This window comes from Corella eumyota, chromosome 2 (assembly GCF_963082875.1).
Source record: "Corella eumyota chromosome 2, kaCorEumy4.1, whole genome shotgun sequence".
NCBI classification, from domain to species: Eukaryota; Metazoa; Chordata; class Ascidiacea; order Phlebobranchia; family Corellidae; genus Corella; species Corella eumyota.
In genome coordinates, this window is record NC_137491.1 from 6,170,653 (window position 1) to 6,191,263 (window position 20,611).

At 30.3% G+C, this 20,611-nt stretch overlaps 1 protein-coding gene across 1 annotated transcript; it reads left to right on the top strand.

The window, feature by feature from the left end:
• Nucleotides 1-209: 209 nt before the first annotated feature.
• On the top strand, nucleotides 210-20,392 carry LOC145742249 (obscurin-like). Its single transcript, XM_082560032.1, has 67 exons — nucleotides 210-351; nucleotides 462-639; nucleotides 707-965; nucleotides 1,070-1,262; nucleotides 1,413-1,609; nucleotides 1,724-1,817; nucleotides 1,918-2,197; nucleotides 2,281-2,417; nucleotides 2,595-2,775; nucleotides 2,966-3,093; nucleotides 3,242-3,366; nucleotides 3,463-3,579; nucleotides 3,720-3,843; nucleotides 3,948-4,087; nucleotides 4,157-4,298; nucleotides 4,403-4,538; nucleotides 4,659-4,798; nucleotides 4,893-5,011; nucleotides 5,112-5,229; nucleotides 5,396-5,603; nucleotides 5,714-5,855; nucleotides 5,953-6,018; nucleotides 6,220-6,447; nucleotides 6,537-6,663; nucleotides 6,747-6,884; nucleotides 6,992-7,126; nucleotides 7,235-7,386; nucleotides 7,473-7,590; nucleotides 7,696-7,833; nucleotides 7,964-8,119; nucleotides 8,240-8,384; nucleotides 8,529-8,656; nucleotides 8,768-8,892; nucleotides 9,022-9,169; nucleotides 9,340-9,482; nucleotides 9,646-9,864; nucleotides 10,024-10,166; nucleotides 10,331-10,511; nucleotides 10,605-10,709; nucleotides 10,875-11,021; nucleotides 11,165-11,357; nucleotides 11,500-11,710; nucleotides 11,837-12,079; nucleotides 12,220-12,367; nucleotides 12,439-12,587; nucleotides 12,697-12,877; nucleotides 12,946-13,144; nucleotides 13,232-14,789; nucleotides 14,927-15,055; nucleotides 15,144-15,793; nucleotides 15,882-15,940; nucleotides 16,074-16,180; nucleotides 16,317-16,426; nucleotides 16,530-16,632; nucleotides 16,730-16,931; nucleotides 17,036-17,231; nucleotides 17,434-17,696; nucleotides 17,795-17,952; nucleotides 18,092-18,349; nucleotides 18,424-18,585; nucleotides 18,665-18,749; nucleotides 18,842-19,012; nucleotides 19,229-19,397; nucleotides 19,499-19,638; nucleotides 19,760-19,940; nucleotides 20,052-20,159; nucleotides 20,229-20,392. Exons 1-67 carry the CDS (start codon nucleotides 210-212, stop codon nucleotides 20,390-20,392), a joined length of 12,339 nt encoding a protein of 4,112 aa, XP_082416158.1.
• Nucleotides 20,393-20,611: the final 219 nt, after the last annotated feature.

The following is a 20,611-nucleotide window of genomic DNA, read 5'->3' on the forward strand; positions in this document are numbered from 1 at the left end:
TTGTTAACAACATTTTCGTAAAAACTGACGTGAAAGAATGGATACGCATAGGTCAAACTTCAGTATTTATATTTACCATGCCTTACAAAATACTGGAAAACAAAAACAAGAATCTTGAAGAAATATCATTTATAAAATGGTTCAAATTTGACCAAAACACCCAAGACTTTAAAATAATACAAAACGTTAAAAACCTACAAATGAAAACAATGTTTAGTGAAAACGAAGCTGAAATAATAAGTTACTTGGTTATAAATGATACATCGTTGGTAGACAGCGGCATTTATCGATGTAAAGGAACTCTTAGTGGTTTAGAATACAAAACTACTTACGAACTATCTTTACTGGAAGGTAAAATCTTATTATTTTAGCTATTACTTAATTGTTTAACCCTATTATATTAAATATACATCAACAACGTTAATTAAAAATACATTTTTTAATAAATGTTTTTTTTTTAGAACATGCAATTTATAAAAAGACCAAATGTATGCCGCCCCGCTTTTTAAAAGTCCCAAAAGCTCAAAATGTAGCAGAAGGTGCTGAAGCAGTTTTAAAGTGCACAGTGCTTGGAAAACCGGCGCCTATTATTTACTGGTATATCTACGGCACTCGGTTATACCAAGGGGATAGGCACAGGTAATTGAAATAGTATAATTAGTAGGTTAGGGCCATAACATTCAATAATTCTTTAAATTTTGTACAGATTTAAAGAGGATGAGACAACTGCATCGTTAGAGGTTCTTCAAACTCGTTGGTATGACAGTGGAAAATACGAATGCATAGCTGTTAGTCCGCTCGGAGAAGCAAGATGTTCAGTCGATCTAAGTGTTCAACCTCCGGATCATCAGGAAGTTGAATTCGAGGGAGCTCCAATGTTTCTAAGAAGGACGCAAGCGAAAGTCATGAAGATGGGAGAAGCTGTTATGTTTAAATGTACTGTTGCTGGAACTCCACAACCAAAGGTATAACTTTTGTAAATTAAAAATTAAAATGGTGGAGTGGTTTTGTTCGGATAAATGATAAAACTTTAACCTTAGATACAAACTTTACTTCATGTTTTATAAAGGTATATTGGAAAAAAGGTGACACTGTGTTATCTGCAAAAGATAGTCAAAGATACAGAATAACGCAGAATCAAGGCGGCGGGCATAGCTTTGCAATTACAAAGACCAGGTTAAATGACCGGGGAAAATATACATGCATCGCCGAAAACGAAAAAGGAGTTGCTTTATGTGCAGCTTTTTTAACTCTTGGAAAGTGTGAGTTATATATATAGTTTGTCTCTTTAGCTTTGTCTTATTTAAATTGCCTAAAATTATTAAAATCCCATGATTTGAATTTCTTAGGATTATCAGATTCCGATGACCAGAATGAATTTATTCAATAAAATTATTTTAAATTTTTAACAGTAACAAATTTAGAAGAACCTTCGCTCTGTTACGATGTGTTGCCACTAGCTCCAGTGTTTGTTACACGACCGTTTAGTGCCACAGTGCGGGCCGGATATTCAGTTGCTTTCCAATGCACAGTTCATGGTGTACCAGTGCCAAAGTTAACTTGGTTTACTGATAACGGTAAACCAATTTTGCAAGGCCAACGATATGTGGTAAGAATCGTAATGTTGCTAACCTTTCTAATGTCAATTAAAATTGTGAAAATTTATTAAACTGATGGTGAGTTTAATAGCTTATACAATGTTATTACGCAATTGTTTAACCAGATAGAGGACATGCATTCTCATCATGTATTACGAATAAAAGACACCCGATTAACAGATTGTGGAAATTATTTTTGTACTGCGTCGAACACTACAGGTAGGTAGAACTATTGTAATTTAAAAAAATTGCTCTATTTGAATATAGAAAAATGTTTATAGCCTATCACACGCGTTTTATAACACGCGCTTTTTTTAAGGCGAGGCCACGTGCAGCGTGCGCCTTGAGGTAAAGCGTGCTCGGAAATTTGAGCACCCGTCTATAAAATTTGGTGCTGAGGCAAGAGACGCTTGTTTGCTTAACAATGTTGGCAACGACAAAATACAACAAGTTCGTGCTGTCGAACGTAAACTTTCGATAACCAAGGCTATTACTTTAAACGAGGGAAAGAATGCAAAGATTAGCTTGACAGTAAAAGGTATTCCAAAACCCGAGGTATCATGGTATCATGCAGGACAGAAAATTACAACTGGTAACAGGTATTAATAACTTTGACTAAGTGTAGTTCAATTATTTTTTAAGTTTGAGACAGTGTCTAATTGTTAAAAAATTTGTATTTTAGATTTCGGTTAAGTATTGTCGGTGATGTATATCAACTTAGAATAGCTCGAGTTAGCAAACATGATGAAGGAATGTATTCAATTCTAGCGTGTAATGAAGGCGGTTTGTTTACGACTATTCTTCAAGTAACTATTAAAGGTAAATTTTAAATAAAGAGGCGCTAAAATATATTTTAGCGTTTATAGAAATTAATTTTCATTTAATGCACCAATAAATTTATTTACCTTAAAACATAAAGCGGTATAGGTAAAACTTTTTGCTTTAAAAATACTTAACTTGTTATTTAAAAAATCAAATTTGTACGATAATGTTTAGATATGCCAAAGCCTTTAGTATTCTCCGAATTTCCCGCAAAGTCTTTAGCAGCTCACGAAGGAGCAGATGCGATAATTCAATGCAAATTAACGGAGCAGGTTAAAGACAAACCTGCTACATGGTCTAAAGATAATCAAGATCTTACTCAAGAAAAAGAAAAATATGAAGTTTTATCTATAGGGTATAAAATTTACTATTAGTTATAACTAGTTAAAATACCATTACATACAGCATGCTATTGCGAGCACAAAATCATTTTAAATATCAAATTAAAAAAAGGTTGTTCGCAATCATAAGATTAAATTACTTGTTTTAAATTTTAAAAACACAAACCTAGTTTAATTAAATAATTATATTTTTGGTTGTTTCAGAACTTTACAACAACTAACTATCAAGAAAGTTTCAGCAGATGATGAAGGAGATTATACATGCAAAGTTTTGGATACTGAAGCAACATCTAAACTTATTGTTAAACAACCTACTTCACAACAAAGACGAGGTTTTCAATACTTTATTTTAATAAATTAATAATAGCAATTTTACCCATGTTTGCTTCCCCTTCTTTAAAGTTATTTTTTTTAATTTATAAGATTTTCGAATATTTATGTTTTGAAAAGTTTAACTAAAATATTTAATTGGTCGTTTAGATTCTTTATTGTCAAAACAAGTTTTACCAGAAATCGAAACTTTTAAGAAAGATAAAACAATTTTACGCCCAAAAAATGAAATTTTAAATGCCCATGTTCAAGTTATAAGCCCTCCTGTGCCACAGGTATTTTATTTTAAACGATTTAATCTTTGCAAAATAGCAATAATTTTGTTAAATGTATAGTCACAACACTTTTTATTGTTTTGTTTTAATTTCAAGGAAATGGAAGTACCTGAGACGGGCACTCTAATATTACAACATACGCTTTCGGAGGTTGTTGAAGGTTGCTATTGGACATTAAGGGGAACTAAATTAGTCCCAACAGAAAGATGCAAGGTTAAAACTTTAAGATATTACATATCATATTTTTGAAAAATAGAAAACAATTATTTTAGATTAAAATTTGAAAAGAATAAACAAATTTTGCAGTATTTTCAGTCTTTAAATATTAGTCAAATTGGTATGTATGTTTATAGATCAATGTACATGGAGTAAAACATTCATTAATGTTTGCCGATGTTGGTTGTGCAGATGCTGGAGATATTCTATTTCATGTTCCTCAGTCTACAATAAATATACCTACCCAACTATCTGTTCAGGGTACGGTTTTATCTTAAAAGTTATATTGTATTTATTGCTTCTATTTTTTTTAACTTGGTTTTTTAAATTAGTTAGAGTTTTATGTTTTGATTTTATATATTTAGCTTTACCTTTAACCCCTCCTATACCAAGTGTAAGAATATCTGGAGATTTTAAAATTACCTTGAGTTGGGAAAATATTGATAAAAATAATGTGGATTATGTCGTAGAATTATTCTCCGAAAAAGACAATATATGGAAAGAGGTAAGTTTTATTTTAGTTATTAGTACATTAAGTTTTATTAAAAAAAATTAACGTATTTTGTATATTAAGCATGCCAGAGTATCTTCCTTAAGAGAAAAACTTGAAATTAAGAAGTTACAAGAAGGTGATTCTTATCAATTCAGACTTAAATCTTTAAATAAAGTTGGATTCTGTAAGCAACCAAGTGAACCTTCGCAAGTAGTAACGATTCGTAAGTATAGTGAAATGTTTTATGGTTTGAGAATATTTAAAAATGTAACAGTTTTAATATGTGATTAGCTTTGTATTGACAAAACAATGTGTTAATTTGTTTAGCAATTAAAACTAAGATAGTGCGGGGTTTAAAAGACATAGAGATAGATGAAGGTGAAACAGCACGGTTTGAAGTTCAACTTAATCTGTCAACTTCTAAGGGAGATTGGTTTCTTAATGGACTAAAACTTATCGAAAGGCATGTTAAAATATTATATACCATTGAAGCTTAATGGTTTTATTGATACAAATAAAGTGATTTTATAGTTTACTATTTGGTTTTACCTATTATTTTTTTTGCTCACGATAAACTTTTTAGAGGGGAGAACTGTCAAATAATAAGTTCAGGAAATGTTCATTCTTTAATCATGAAAAATCTTAATAAAAATGGAAGTGCTGCAGTCAAGTTTGTTGCAGAAGATAGCCAGGACTCATCTTCAGCGCAACTTATTGTAAAGGGTTAGTACTTTTATAGTTGTTAACATATTAGTTTTTTGTTTGGAATTATTTGTTATCTACACAAGAAACAAAAACTGTATTTAAATTATTACAGGTAAAACTCTAACGGTAGTGGAAGAACTTCAAGACGTAACAGTAACTGAAAATTCTGAAGCGACATTTACCGTTGCTCTTTCCAAGCAAGTTAACAAACTAGGAAAATGGTATCACAAGGTATAATAACAAAAAGCGTTAATTGAACAAATAGCTGATGTTGCTAGATTATATAAACAATAAATAATTTTACTTTATTTTATGATTTTATTAATATTAGCACAATGAACTTGTTCAATCACATGATGTAATCATTGAGAAAAGAAATCAATATCAAATTTTGCAATTAAAAAATATTAAAAGTACTGCATCTGGAGAAATAAGATTTGCAATGCCTGGTAAATGTGTAATGGTCTTTTTTTAAGTTCAAGTTTTATTATTATTCTTTGTAATTTTATTTTTAATATAAAGATATTAAAGTTTATTACCCATTTAAATAATATGTATAACCTAAATATATTTTAACATAGTTTATTTTTTTACCAAAACCTTTGTTATTTTTAGGCAAAACACCATTATCAAGTTCTTGCCAACTAACTGTTCTAAGTTGGTTTGAAACTGAACCATTTCAAAAAATCACATGCACCTTACCCGAAACTACATTAAGCAAGATTGGTGATGACGTTACGATAACAGTAAAACTGTCATCTGATAAGAAATGTCATTCGAAATGGGATCACAAAGGAAATCCAATTCCACCAAAAAGCAAAAAGTAAAGATGCTATATTGTTTAATGCTCTTATGTTATTTTTTGTATTACAATAATAGGCTTCTGCTTAAAAAAATTCCAAGTAAGGGTAGAATATTTTCTTTTATATTTAGGTATAAAATCAAGCAAAAAAATGATGAAATTAGGTTGACGATTAAAGATATTACTTTGGAAGATGAAGGAGTTGTACAATGCACGGTTGATAAAAACAAAGTAACCACACAGCTTCATGTTGAAGACACCTTACCCAAAATGGTTTGCAAGGACTTGCGTATTTATTTCTAATTTTATTGATGCTAAATTATAAAAAATAGCATCCTATTTAAATTTTAATGTAATTTCTTTTTTATAGAATAATGTTTCAGAAAATATCTCAGTTTTAGAAGAGGAAACTAATATTCAAAATACATCCGAACAAGTATTTATATTTTATATAGTATTAAATATAAATGTAATTTAATAAAAAATATAAAATATTTAGTTAAAAACTATAAAAAAAATAGTTGAGTTGCAAATTGAAAAAATATAATATAAGATAATAATAAAAAGTACAATATTTATTTACTCATTTTTACCTTAATATTTATTTACTTATTTTTATTCTTTCTTTATTTTTAAGGTCAAAGAACCAATGCTTGAAGAACAAAAACAAACCGAATGTTTGGTTACAAAACCATTACCTCCAATCCCGTCTGTTACATTTATTGGTGGTCAAGCAAAAAAAGTAATGAGTTGCAAAGAGGGGGATTTAAACTTTGTGCTTAACGCACATATATCGGACATTGATACAGAGGTTGTTTGGTTAAAAGATGGTATTGAAATAAATGAAAATGATACCAATATTAAGGTAAGTAAATATTTGTTCAAAATTTATGGAATAGTTTTACACTACTTGATATTTCAAATTAAATAATTTTTTATAATATTTTTTTAAAGATTTTAAAGGAGGGGGCAGAAAGAAAGTTAGTATTCGATAAAGTTAATTCAAACTTATCTGGAAACTACCAATGTGCCCTGGTTTTAAATTCGGATATATTTACAAGTTTTGTGCTATCAGTGCAAGGTAAGTAATATATTTTTAACAATAGAGTTAATTTGAAATAGACAATTATGTATTTGAATGCCTAAAACTTTTATTATATTTAGAACAACTTCACACTTTCACTAAACCTTTGCCAAAACAACTTAACTTGATTGAGGGAAATGAATTGAAGTTAAATGTTGAGGTTGAACCAGAACATTGTGATGTTAAATGGATGAAAGATGGTCTAGTTTTGCAACAAGGTATTTAAACAGATATGTTTTAATTTAAAAAATTGTTGACTATTAATTAAAAGAGCATACTTTTAAAGATTTATTACATATAATTTAAAGAAATTATTTTTATGAAGATAAAAGGATAAAGATGTCTCTAAACACTGGACTAAGCAGAGAGTTGGTGATAACAAATGTTAGTTGTGAAGACAGAGGAAAATATTCTTGTGAAACTCTACATGATTCGGTGTCAGCCTTAGTTACTATTAAAGGTATCAAGTATTTTAAAGAAAACCCGACCTAGATTTTTTTACCGTTAAATGTGCATTTGCCTTATTTAATATATATTTTTACCTTAGTTTAATAGCATTCTCTTGCAGAGCCTGTCGTTGAAATTGTTAAAGGACTTCAAGATTGTATTTGTAAAAATGAAGATACAGTAACTTTTGAAATTTCATTGTCAAGGAAACCCAGGGGAAATCCAGTTTGGAAGCTTAACGATAAAATATTATTTGTTAACGGTAATTGCCAGGTAAAAAAATTAAAAAATAAATCTTAGTTTAACAAAATATTTGAAAAATGTTTTTGTTAAAAAATGTGAATATCACTCAATTTTAGATTTCTGTTAGTGGAAATACTTACAATGTGACTTTAAGAGATTTAAAAGTTAAAGATAGTGGAAAAATAATTTTTGTTGCCGATAACGTCAATGTTGAAGCTAACCTCACAGTGAAAGGTTTGTTATTGCATGTAATTTAAATATATTTAAAGATGTTATTATAATTAAATGTTATCTATTTGATCAACAAACAATTTTTTTTAAAAAACTTTTTTCTTAAAGCATTTCATATTTGGTATGTTACAGCGCCATTAGCCAACTTTATTAAAAAACTAAAGGATACCACAATAGAGGAAAGAAATCAGTGTGTTCTTACTTGCGAGGTGGGAGCAGATAACGCAAATGTACAGTGGAGCAAAGGTGACTACATTATTTTTTAACAAGCAAGCACTGTATAAAGGGTGGTAGCTTAATAATAAAACAGAAAAATTACTTTTTGTTGAACTAAAAACAAAATTCCTGCATTTAAAGACATTTTTTTTATACACAGGGACAACAAAGTTGCTGTCAATTCCGGGCAAGTGTGTTATATCAAGAGAAGGTCGTATATGTAAGCTTAAAATATTGGAAACTTGTTTGGATGACGCAGCGTTTTATCAATGTGAAAGTGACTGCGATGTTACAAGATGCAAATTAAATATCACAAGTAAATTTTTTTAGTAGTTGACATATTAAAAATAAATGAAGTTATTGGCTGTTGCTATTTCTTTATTTTTATTTTTGTTATATATTTTGATAGGGGTAGTAATACACTTATTTACTTTAGAACTGGAAGTTAAAGTTTCGGAAGAATTAAACAATGTTGTGGCCGTTGTGGGTGAAGTTGCATCATTCAGTATCATGTTATCACATTCTGATATTAACGTCAAATGGACAAGAAATGGAAAAGTGATCAAAGAACAATTAAACAAGTAAGTAATATGAATAAATATAAGGGTAAAAAATTTGCGTGTAAAGAACTCGACTGTCTTTTTAATCTTTATATGTTAAATGTAATTTATAAACTTGCTTGATATATTGATGTTGCTTTAAATCTGATTATAAATGTGTTTTAGGTGTGAAATATTAACAAAGGGATGCTGGCATGCTCTTCATATGCGTAAGCTATCTATCGCCGACAGTGGCGAAATACAGGTGTTGGTAGAGGACAAAGTTTTAGATCATGCAGATCTATATGTAAAAAGTACGTTTCAAGTTTTAATACATTTTATAATTGTTTATATGTGAAATAACCAAGTAAAAAAATTCAATATTTATTTTGAATTAAAAAGATTTGCTTAACGTTATTTTTCAGAACCTCCTGTTAGATTTGTAAAAGAAATAAGAGATTTGGTTGTTGACTTAAAAGACTCTGCACAATTTACTTGTGAAGTAAGTGACCACGAGGCTGAGGTCACGTGGTACAGAAATGACGCCGAGGTAATACTTTAATTGTAAAATTTAAATCTTTTGTATATTTTTAAATTTAACTTAGATAATTATATAATTTTGTCATTTTTGTTAAATACTATATATTACCAGCGGGTCAATTTAGCAATTTATATTTAGTTATCTAAATCAGATCAAAATATTGAAATCTCGTCCAAGGGAATTACTAGAACTTTATTTATATCACGAGTGGTTACTCACCATGAGGCGAGATATTCATGCGAAACCGATGAAGGGTGTAAAACTTCAGCTGAATTGTTTGTAAAAGGTAAAAAATGCTAAACATATCCAAATTCTATATCTTATTGGCCTATCTCAAAACAGTATTTTGTTTCTTATCATATAAAAATTTTAAATTTACTTTTTTGTTGGGGTAGGGTGTTGAAAAATAGTTAAACTATTTTACATGATATGTTGAAATTCGTAAAATTTGTTTAGTTCCTTTACTTCACGTAACTGAACCATTGACTGATGTGCGTAAATACGTTAATGATGAGGCCGAGTTTAGATTTAAATTTTCACAGTGCGACGTGGAAGGAGATTGGTTGATGGATAGTGAGATTCTAATACCTTCAACTACGGTTAGATTTGTTTTACATTTAGTTTCGTAAAAGTTATGTAAAGTTTAAAAGTTAATTATTTTATCAATTCTAAAACAAAGTAAAAATTAACATAAATGTTTCAACTTCTTTATCATAAAATATCATTTACTTTTTGTTGCAAAAATTAATTTCACTTTTTCAGGTTTCAATTATTGACGATCAATGTGAAAAAACCTTGCGACTACATGACGTTACCCAGACAAGCGTGATTGCGTACCGTACAGGAGAAACGGTTATGACGTCATGTTTGCTAGAGGTACGAGAACGACCAGTTGGGATCGAAAGACGGTTATCCGACATGACGGTTCGCGAAGGAAGTGACGTCAAATTTGAGTGTTTCTTCTCTAAGCCTGACTTGGAGGTAAAATTTTAATTTTAGAAACAAAATTCTTAAAAAAATTTTCTTAAAAAGACAACTAATAATTTTGGTTAAAATGTGTTTGTAACTTAAAAATCATGTAAACATATTTTTTATGTGTGTCTTTTTATGTATGGGTTTCAAACTTAAACACATTTTCAGGTAGCTTGGTACATGGACGACGAAGAAGTATTTGAATCAGAAAAATTTAATATGGAATCGGAAGGTTGCAAACAGACTTTAAAAGTAGTTGATGCTCGGTACGACGATGAAGCAAACTACTCTTGTCGATATAGGAACAGAAGGTAAATGATTTAACAACAAAGTTATGTATTTAATATTAGTTTTTCTAAAGTGTTTTTCTTATTTTTTTAAACTTGTAGTTTTGTTCTCAAGTAACTGCTTTTATATAAAAAAAAATCTAAAAAGCGTGTTAATTTTTGATACATTAATAAATGTTTAAATCTAGAACTTCAGCGGAGTTAACTGTTCTTGAACCAAAAATTGATGTACAGCGACCACTAAGCGATGTAGAGGAGCTTGAAGGAGAAGTTATTGAACTCGAATGTGTTTTGTCACTTCCCGTGGTGGCGGTAACCTGGTGTAAAGATGGAAGAACGATATTGGGTCCTGATGCTTACGTTAACAAGGTTTCTACAATAAAAATATAATTGAAAAAACGTTTTTACTTACATGTTTATGTTTGTGTAAAGATCATTTTTAAACCAATAATGTTATTGTAGATAGATGATTGTGTAAAGCATACCCTGAAGCTAAGCGATGTCTCTAAAGCTTGCAGTGGGACTTATTCCCTTACATACTCCTATAAAACGTTGACAAATTCAGAGGTAACACTGTTTATTAACTTAAGTACTTAACAGAAACTTTTTAAAAATTATTAAAAATATATTACATATAATTAGATTAAGAAATGTATAACATATTTTTAGGCAGATTTGCAAATATTACCGTTGTTTTAAAAAAATATTTATTTAAATTAATTTATTATAAAGGTTCGGGTCAAACGTCAGCCGATAATTTTTACAACACCGCTTAAAGACGTTACAGGGCGTGATGATGACAACAAACTTATTCTAACTTGTGCGATATCTAAACCCACCCGCGATGTTATTTGGTTGTGTGAAGATGAAAAACTAGAGGTAAATTTAAAAAAAGCTTTTCGTAAGTTAAATATTTATAAATCATCAGAGTAAAGTCTAAGAAAAACAAACTTTTGTGAGTATTCTTCTTCAAGAAGTATTGTTTTGAAAAATATTTTGATTTGTTTATTAATGTTTAACAGAACTCTTCTGATTTTGTCATCGAAAACAATGATCTTATTCAGTCGTTAACCATTATTTTACCTGAGTCTGAAGACAGTGCTATTTATCATTGCGTGATACCAAATCAATCTGAAACATCGTGTTTTGTTACAATTGAGAGGTGGCTTCTAAGTTTAAGGGAAACACTGCCAAGCGAGGAAACTTTTGTTGAAGGTTAGGTCGTGATTTATTATTTTTCCGATTTTAAATTTAAACACTGAATTATTTAATTTTCCAAAAAAAACTTAAAATTTAATTTTTTAAATTTTGAAACTTAAACAACAACTTAATACAATGTAATATTTAATTCTCAAAGGTGAGCCAGCTGACCTGAACTGTCAATTTTCAATGAAAGTCGAGTCGCACGAAGTCACGTGGTACATCGATGACGTACTTGTGGATGACGTCACATGCTCGGACATGGAAGTTGTAACACGTGGTGCTTTCTCGACGTTAGATTTTGAAAACATTTCAAGAGAATGGAACGAAAAAGAAATTACTGTTAAATGTAGAAATGTCGAATCAAGGTAACGTGTTTTTAACCAAAAAAGCCTAGGCAAATATAGTATGCTTTGCTATTATACAAACAAACATTTAAAAAAGTTTGTTACAGTTAAATATGTTTATAATACATAGTTTTTATTTTATTGTAGTTGTAAGATATCTGTAATTCACGTACCCGACCAACCGTGCGAACTTAACTTAATCGACGAAAGTACAGATGTACGTTTGATCTGGGGTAAGCCTCTTGTTCCCGGGGGTTCACCTTTAATTGGTTACGTCATACAAGCCAAGACCGAAAAAGACTGGGATGACGTTGCATGTGAAATAATAACAGATGATGATCTTACAATGATGACTTGCATATCTAGTTTTCAACCAGAGATAAAGCACTGGTAATGAATTATTTTAAATTGTATGTTGTTATATTTATTATTAAAATATGTATATACAAACATTAACGTTAATGTCATTTGTTAAATTTTATTTTTAAAACAAATACTGTACTATTGTTGTATTATTTCTACTTGTTTAGGCTTCGTGTTGCGGCAGTTAGTGATTTAGGGATTGGGAAATACGCTGAGTTTCCGGAAAATTTCACTCCGGAACTTCCCCTTTACTTTGAGACCGAACTAAAATGTGTGGAAATAACGGAAGGAGAAACATTAGAATTATGGTGTGAGGTAAAATTCAAAAGCACATTAAATTGCATTAAAAGATATTTTGTCTAGTTGGTAATACTTTTTCTTTCCAGCTTAACCGTTCGATTTCCGACAAGGCATGTTGGACAGTTGATCACGTGACAATTACGAGCGAGGAAGAACGGTTGACGTTGTATGAATATGATCGAACAAGGGAAATTGTAATTAAAAAAGCCACTGTTCATGACGCCGGGACATACAGGTAACCGGTTTAATTTACCTCTTTATACGAAACATATTTGTTTGATGAAGTTTTAGATCAAGATTTTTTTAGAATTTAGAAAGTTTATTTTATCTAATAAACTGTTTAGGTGTTCTGTTGGGGATATTACATCACAATGCGACGTTATCATAAAGATTTTGCCTTTTTCTTTTCTTCAAACACTCAGTGACATTACAGCTTTGGTGGGAAAGGATGTGTTTATAAGTTGTATCGTGTCGAAGGAATGTTCTTTAGTTCAGTGGTTTAGAAATGATGTACTAATAAGAGAAGTATGTTAATAAGAAATACATTTTTTATCAAAAGTTTAATATTTAATAAATTGCTTGTTTAATTTTAGTCTCCTAAATTTCATTTTACGGAAAAGGGAGGAATCAAGAATCTGTTAGTTAGATCTTGTAAAGAATACGATAGTGGAACATATCGATGCAACGTCACTAGTTTTCGTGGTGACGTAATTACTACTACAGGAAAATTCGAGTTTTTAGCAGAAGATTCAATGTCATCAAGCGACGGAGAAAATTGGAAATCAAAAAAATGCTTCAAAGGAAATACAGAAATTAAGAAAGACATTGAAAAAATTAAAGATAATAAAACAGTTTTAAATACATTACAAAATATTGAAGATCAGGAAGATAAAGAAGAAGTATTAAGCGACATTGAAATTATCAAGAAAAATCAAGAAACAGTTGAAAAATTCAAAATTGTAAAAGAAAAATGTATCGCAAATATAAATGACGACGTGGAAGACTTTACTTCCAACAAAACCACAAACGATCCCAATTCAACCAATACAGAAATGGATATTTCTGATGCAGTTTCCAACCTTGCCCTAACAGATAAAATTTCAAACAAATCATTGGATTTTGAATCTGAATACATACCTGAAGAATTTGATCAGGCGTACGATCAAGAACAAATCGAGATTTCAAAATTCCCTATTCCACAAATTTGTTATTCTTCTGATGTTGAAGTATATGAATTAAAGCAGGCAGATGAAATAAGACAAGAAGAATCAATCTTAAGAAAACTTGAAGAAAATCTTGATATTGACGAAACGGTCAAAGTCGATAAAATGAAACAAAGGCTCAATTTATCAATTTCGTCGGTTGATGAATGTCATCCAGTAAAAGCGGAATGTTGGGAAGTTTTTATAGACAGTGCAAATGAAAATGTTGACGTTCCAGAAACGACTTTAATTAATGAACACTGTTTGAATAAAGATATTTTGCAATCTGAACAAATTGATGAGTCTACAACTCCCGGTTATAAAAACTCACAACAAAATGACAATTTAAACAATCAAATTAAAGATGAAATATCGGCTGACACATTTATTCAAGACACTTTCACAAAAAATAAAAATTTTATGTCAGCTATGGGACAGGATATAGTCATTATTGAAGAGTGCTCTTTAGAAGAAGAAACTATGATTTCTGAGCAAGTCATTAGCGAAAATGTTAATGCTTTAGCACTTTGTCCCCCAAAAGATAGAGTCGTATCAGAATTCAACGAAAGTGGGATATTTTCACAAGATAGAACTACATACAATTCAAGTTTCGGTGACTTAAATTTTGATTTGCAAATAAACGATAATACAGCATTAGAAGTGTTTGAAGATGAAGCAAGCCCAACATATACACCTGAAAGTAATTTAACATTGAAGCAACTCGATCAAGAATCTACAAATCAAAATGAAGAAACTTTAATGTTGAATACAAGTGAAACCATTCATTTAACTACGGAAAAAGACAATGCAGGTAATGCCAGTAGTTATGATATTGAAATGAATCTAACCAAGGTTGCAGCCAGTGAAGGCATAATAGAACTATTACATTATGACGAGGATGAAATGTCCTACAACCGAGTTGACCTAAACATTGATTCTATTAATACATCGCAAAATATCACCATTGCTTATCAATCACCAATGGAAGAAACTTTAGAACATGATAAAGAAGGATCAGATTATTTTAATCCTGAAAAAGAAGAAGATAAAGAATCAATTTTAAATTTGGACAATAAAAATGAGATTACTTGCGAAAACTTAAACTTACAAGAAAATGAAAAGACTTCTGTGGTTACGAAAGATTCCCAAACCTTGGAAATGGAAATATGTGATGATGAAAATCCTGCAGTTATCCAAGACAACTATTGTAAGAACTCGGAGAGCTCCAATAACAGGTTAGTTATTTAAAACAGTGAAATCTTTATAATATTGTTTTCAAGAAGTATCACAAGAATAACTAATATTTTAAGCTAAACCTTAAAATATAATATTTTTTATAAACTTGTATGAAAATGATTAAATTCATTTTTAGCAGTCCCGATTCTTCACTAAAGAACAAACGAATGAGCATGATTTCAAGTTTGTCTGATTCGTACGAAACAGCAACAGAGTCGATAGATGAAGAATTTTTTATGAGTGCCAATTCTCAAACAAGCACCATGTTGGTTTTTTGATTACTTTCGTTATATTTAATCTTAAATATATATTTTTATTAACAACCTAAATAAAATTTAACATTTTTGTTATAGAAATCACCTGCTCGAGCATAAAGTTGAAGAAACCGATATTGAACAAATTCTAGATAACTTCACTAATGTTTTACTTGAACCCAACAAATCTAGCGAAAACTCGGCTTGCACTGTTTCAAGTTTTAACAGTGGCGTAAACCTTCCTGACGTCATTGAGGAAGAAAGTAACGAGAGTAACAATTCCATCAAAGAATATAATAATTGCAATGAAGTAGGTCTAAATATAAGCGACTTTAACAATAAAGACAATGAGGTCAGCGATCAATTAAAATCAAATGAAGACTTGCTTGACCAAACACTTTCCGATTTAAATGACGAAATTTTAAAATTTGAGAACCAAAGTTTATTTGATGTAAACAAAGGGAGTGTTTTGCCTGTGACACCAACTTGTGTTATTAAACCAATGGAAACAACTATAAACGAAACAGTTACGACAATAGTAGTCGACGCTAAAACTGGTGAAACCATTACAACCTGCAATCGTACTTTGCAACTTTCGTCGCCTCTTTATTGTCAACCATTAGATTGTGAAATTGAAAGTGAGAACGAAGATAGAGATCTACAATTACCACATGAAACTACTGACGATAAAATGGCCAGGCTGTTTGGAATCGAACCAACTTTTGTTAGAGCTGAATCTTTTGAAGACGGTAAGAATTTTTGTAGACTTGATTATAACTAAATACTTGTCAATTTAAAAATGTTTATTTAAAAACCTAATTATGTTAACTTTTTTAGATAACAGCGAGAAATTGAATTTGGAAAATCAAAAATTTTTACATCAAGAGTCAAGTGAAGTATGTAGTAAGATGTATAGTTTGACATAAACCTGTTTTTTGCTATTAATAAATTAAAATGATATTTATTAGCAATAGTTAACAAAATTTTAAATACAAAATGTTTTAAGTTTTTTCGTTATTTTAATATAAGGTCACGCAGACTGTTTCGTTAAACCTAAATGAAGTGGACAATATTATAAGCACTTGCATGGAAGCTTTGAGAGATATTGAAGAAAACAGTGAAAAAGAAATCGGAAAGTAAGTAGGCTAATTAAAAATAATATTTGTTTTATGTTCTGGTATTTAAATAAATAGAATCGATTTTAAAATTATTTTATTTTATGCCAAATTTAATAATTTAAATTTAAAAAAATATTTTTTTCGTATAAAATAGCGTATCCAGAATGACCCTTAATGAAGGATTAAGCCCAGGCTTTACTCAGGGTTTGCATAATCAACATTCAGTTGTTGGAAACACCGTAATTTTTTCGTGCATAGTTGCAGGTATGTTAATAAAATTAAAAACTTATATTTAATTTTAAAATTTTGCGGAAACGTTAAACCTAGAAAGTTTTTTTAATAAAATACACTTTCTATTTCATAACAGCATATCCAGAGCCGTCTGTTAGTTGGCGTAAAGAAGGAAGCATGGAAGAAGTAATGGTATTAAGTTACAGTACAGAAAATATGGAACTTCAATGCAATCCTTTGTGAGTTCAAACTTTATTTACAATGTTACATAACTTTATTATAAAACGTTGTTATATGCGATTTATAAACATTACTTTATGTTTACATATGTAATAGAGATGCACAAAAGACCGAATGCAGTTTAAAAATTCACCGAGTAACCAAAAGCGATGCAGCATTATACTCATGTCATGTAACCAACAAATTCGGACAAAGTGCATGTTCAGCAGTTTTGCAAGTACACGAGGACAATTCTGATGACGAATTAGAACTGATTAGTACAGATCACACAGATGCTGACAAAGCAATCGCAACGGGGGTATGTTACTAAAAAGTGTAAAAATTATAAATTTTTATTAATATCTCATGGCGTCTTGAATATTTTTTTAAAACAATTTCAACTTTTAAAAAATCTTGTTTTAGATTAAAAACATACATAGTGATGCGACTCCAACTATAAGTGACAGTTACGTCACTGATGATGACGTCAGTATTTACGTGCCCCAACCTAGCGAAAATAGTTACGCTTGGTCGATTCAACCTCCTGAACCAGGATGTGGTGCAGAACAGTGGGATCAGGAAAAACCATTAAATAAAGATGGTCCAAAATCAATTATAAGTAAATGCTTATTTTCGTATTCTTTTTTTTGATTTTATAATACTAAGTGTGTTCAACAATGTTTATACCTTTTGAAGATTTAAATATTTTTCTTAATGTTGGCTTCGTAATAAACAGAATAAAATTATAACTTGTTTTTAGGGTTATTAAACTAACATTAAAGATAAATTATTAATGTAAACCTTAATTTTTATTTTCTAAGGTTCAACTCAAGCCAAACCACTCAAAATTCACGTAATCGAAAGTATTGTCATTCGAGAAACTTATTCGACGTCTTCCTGCTCAACCCAGGATGAAAGTGAACTAAGCGACTCTTCTTGTTCTTTGTACAGTCAGGTAGAAAGAAAGAGCAGGAATAAATATCACCCTGTGCTAATTAAACGAACTAGTTCACGCCCTTCAACTTCGATGGGTTTTTCGTCGGACTCGGATTGTGAATTGGAAAGCCTAAAGTCTTCAGTCAAAGTAAGTTTATAGAAGAATTTTTGCGTTAGCTATCTACACATTTTAAAAGTCTAAATCGGCGAATAATTTTTTGACTTTGAATTGTTTTCAAACACAAGGCACCTGAGATATACTATGCTGTGACGTCATCCGAAGGAATGGGTTTTGATAGCGCCACACTTCGTTTAAAATGTGGCCAACCAGTGGAAGTTTTGGATTCAAGTTCAAGCAGGGAGTGGTTGGTTAGAACAAAACCAACTAAGGATCAACCGATTAAGTAATTTTATTTATGTTAATGTTTATCACTATTATAATTATGTGATTATTAATGTCATAGTTTTGGTTATAGACCATCTGCAATCTAATGTTTTTCTATTGTTTATACATTTGCTCTAAAATACTTATTTGTTTCACAGGATGGGGTTTGTTGATCCTGTACTTTTATCACAACGACTATTTACCCCATCACCGGTACCCAGTTCAGCGGAAAAGATATCACCACGTTCTCGCCCAGCTGCCTTTAATTTTCCCTTGTGTACTGAGTTACCTAAAATTAACGTCGATCAGCCAAAAATTGAGTTTCCTAAAACAGTTATGAATTTTGAAAAATCTTATTCGTCATTACTTACAGTTCCAACTAATTTGGAAACTGGCAACCTTGACGAAAAAAGAAGGTAGCTTCACAAATAATTAATATTTAACAAATTTTTATATGGGGCAGAAATTACAATTTTAGATTTACTACTAGGTTGCTGATTCAAAACCTAATAAAGGAGGAAGAAAATTACGTCATTATTTTACGAAAAGCATGCCACGTAATTAAGCATGTTCAGGAGCTTCCCCCAGCGGTGGATTTGAACTCCCAACAGTTGTTTGGTGATTTAGAAGAAATAGAACAATTTCATACAAGGTAATTTTTATTTCGAAACGCCTTTTTTATTTAAAAGTATAAAATATTGCATTTGTTCAGTAAAAATTGTTGTTTATAGCTTAATGCTTGTGGAGTTGAACAAATGTCTTGCCAACCCCTTGCTTCTTCCTCACGTTTTCTTAAAACTAGGTCATTGGTTTGAGGTAAGATTTTTTAGAACAGAATATATTTGGATATTTTGTAAATTTATCTTTATAAATATTTAATTAAACTTAAATCACAAATGTAAATCTAGCAACTTCATTTTACTCACGTGATCAACACGTTTGATTCCATTCACCTGGCGGTAGAAAATAAAGACGTGGCTTCCGGTTTGGCAGAACTTTCCAGAATTGGTGACGTCACGATGGAGGATGTTGCTCAAAAACCTCTGCAGCAACTTACACTTTATCAATATTATCTTAAGGTTAACTGAACTATTTAAAAACTGTGGATAACGTACTGACTTTATTGTTCATACATTTTTTTTGTAGTATGGTATTGCTAACAGGTAGTTTATAAAATTGCATGCTGTTTGTTGCTTGAAGAATAAATGTATAATTATGTCATTAAATTATTCCTCTACATTTAAGCTATTTAAAATTGTTACATGTCTTATTATGTAAACTTTTTAAATTTTTAGAAACTAATGAGATATGAAGAAAATAATGATGGCATTATCAAAGTGTCACGTGAAGCTGTACGTATGCTATATGATGTACCACATCTAGCTAAAACAACAAGACTGTGGCAGAAAATGAATACTCCACCCAATATAAATTTAAACAATTCGGGAAAACTTTTGAAAGAAGGTAAAAATAGATTTAAATCAAAATAACCTAATATGTATAAGCGTAAATTTTTTTACTCTTATTTTATTTTTTATCATTTTTTCCAAATATTATGAACGCAGGTGTTGTACTTATATCCGGCTCTTCCGATTTTTTTAATAAAACTAAATCACAGCGACGAATTTTTTTACTTGAAAATTGCCTAGTTATTGCAAAATATGACAAAACTTCAGACATGTCGAAGTTTGAGAAGAAATATTCGGTAGGTATTAGGTTACAAATTTATACCATAGTGTTTTTATATTTTTTTTATTATAAAATTTTTTTTTGTTATTTATTTAATCTATGCTGAAATTTAAATTTGATTTATTCTTTTAAAAAAGCTATCTGATTTTGACATTGTGTGCGAGCCATCTGAAACGGAATCAAAAGTTTTTCTTCTTAAATCTGACAACCACAAGGGTGCGCCATGGTGTCTGTATTTAAAGTGTCAAACCTTTGGGTCGAAGCAAGCTTGGTGTCGTGAAATAATTAATGCTTTGCAACATAATACAAGTTTAAAGGGTAAACTTTTTAGTTTTTTTAAAGTATTAGGAAGAGTATATTAACCTAAATTTATTTATTAAGAGTGTGTAGATTTTTGTTCCTTTCTTATAATAGTTTTTTCTTTCACAGAAAATTCAATATTTGATCATTATTTAAGTGACGTAGGCGGCAAAACAGGAGGCGAAATTATGTTATATTGTTACGTAACACCTTGCGCGGCGGTCAAGTGGTCAAAAGGTAACAATTATCTCCTTTTGTATAATCAATAAAACTTTGATCATTTTTTACGTTCAATTTATATTTTAGATGGCGTTATTTTAAAATCACTCGGTCGTGTTTCTATGGTAACACGGACCGACGGTTTTTGCGGGTTATTCATCAGTGACGTCACCAAAGATGACGCAGGAACCTACCAATGCTCCATCGGTGATGATGATGTCGTGACATCATCGGTTGTGACTATATCTTAAAGAATTTTGTTATTATATTAAGTTACATGTATTATATTGTATAAAATGTCGTTATTTTTTTATAAATATTTTAAATAAAAGTCTTTAAAAATATTTGACCAGAATTTTTTACACACTAAACCAATTAAAGGTTGGATTTCTAAATATTATTGGTTCTAAATTGCCTAAGATATCTGAACTAAGGGCAAATCTAATAACGTACCAAATTCCCTTATTTAT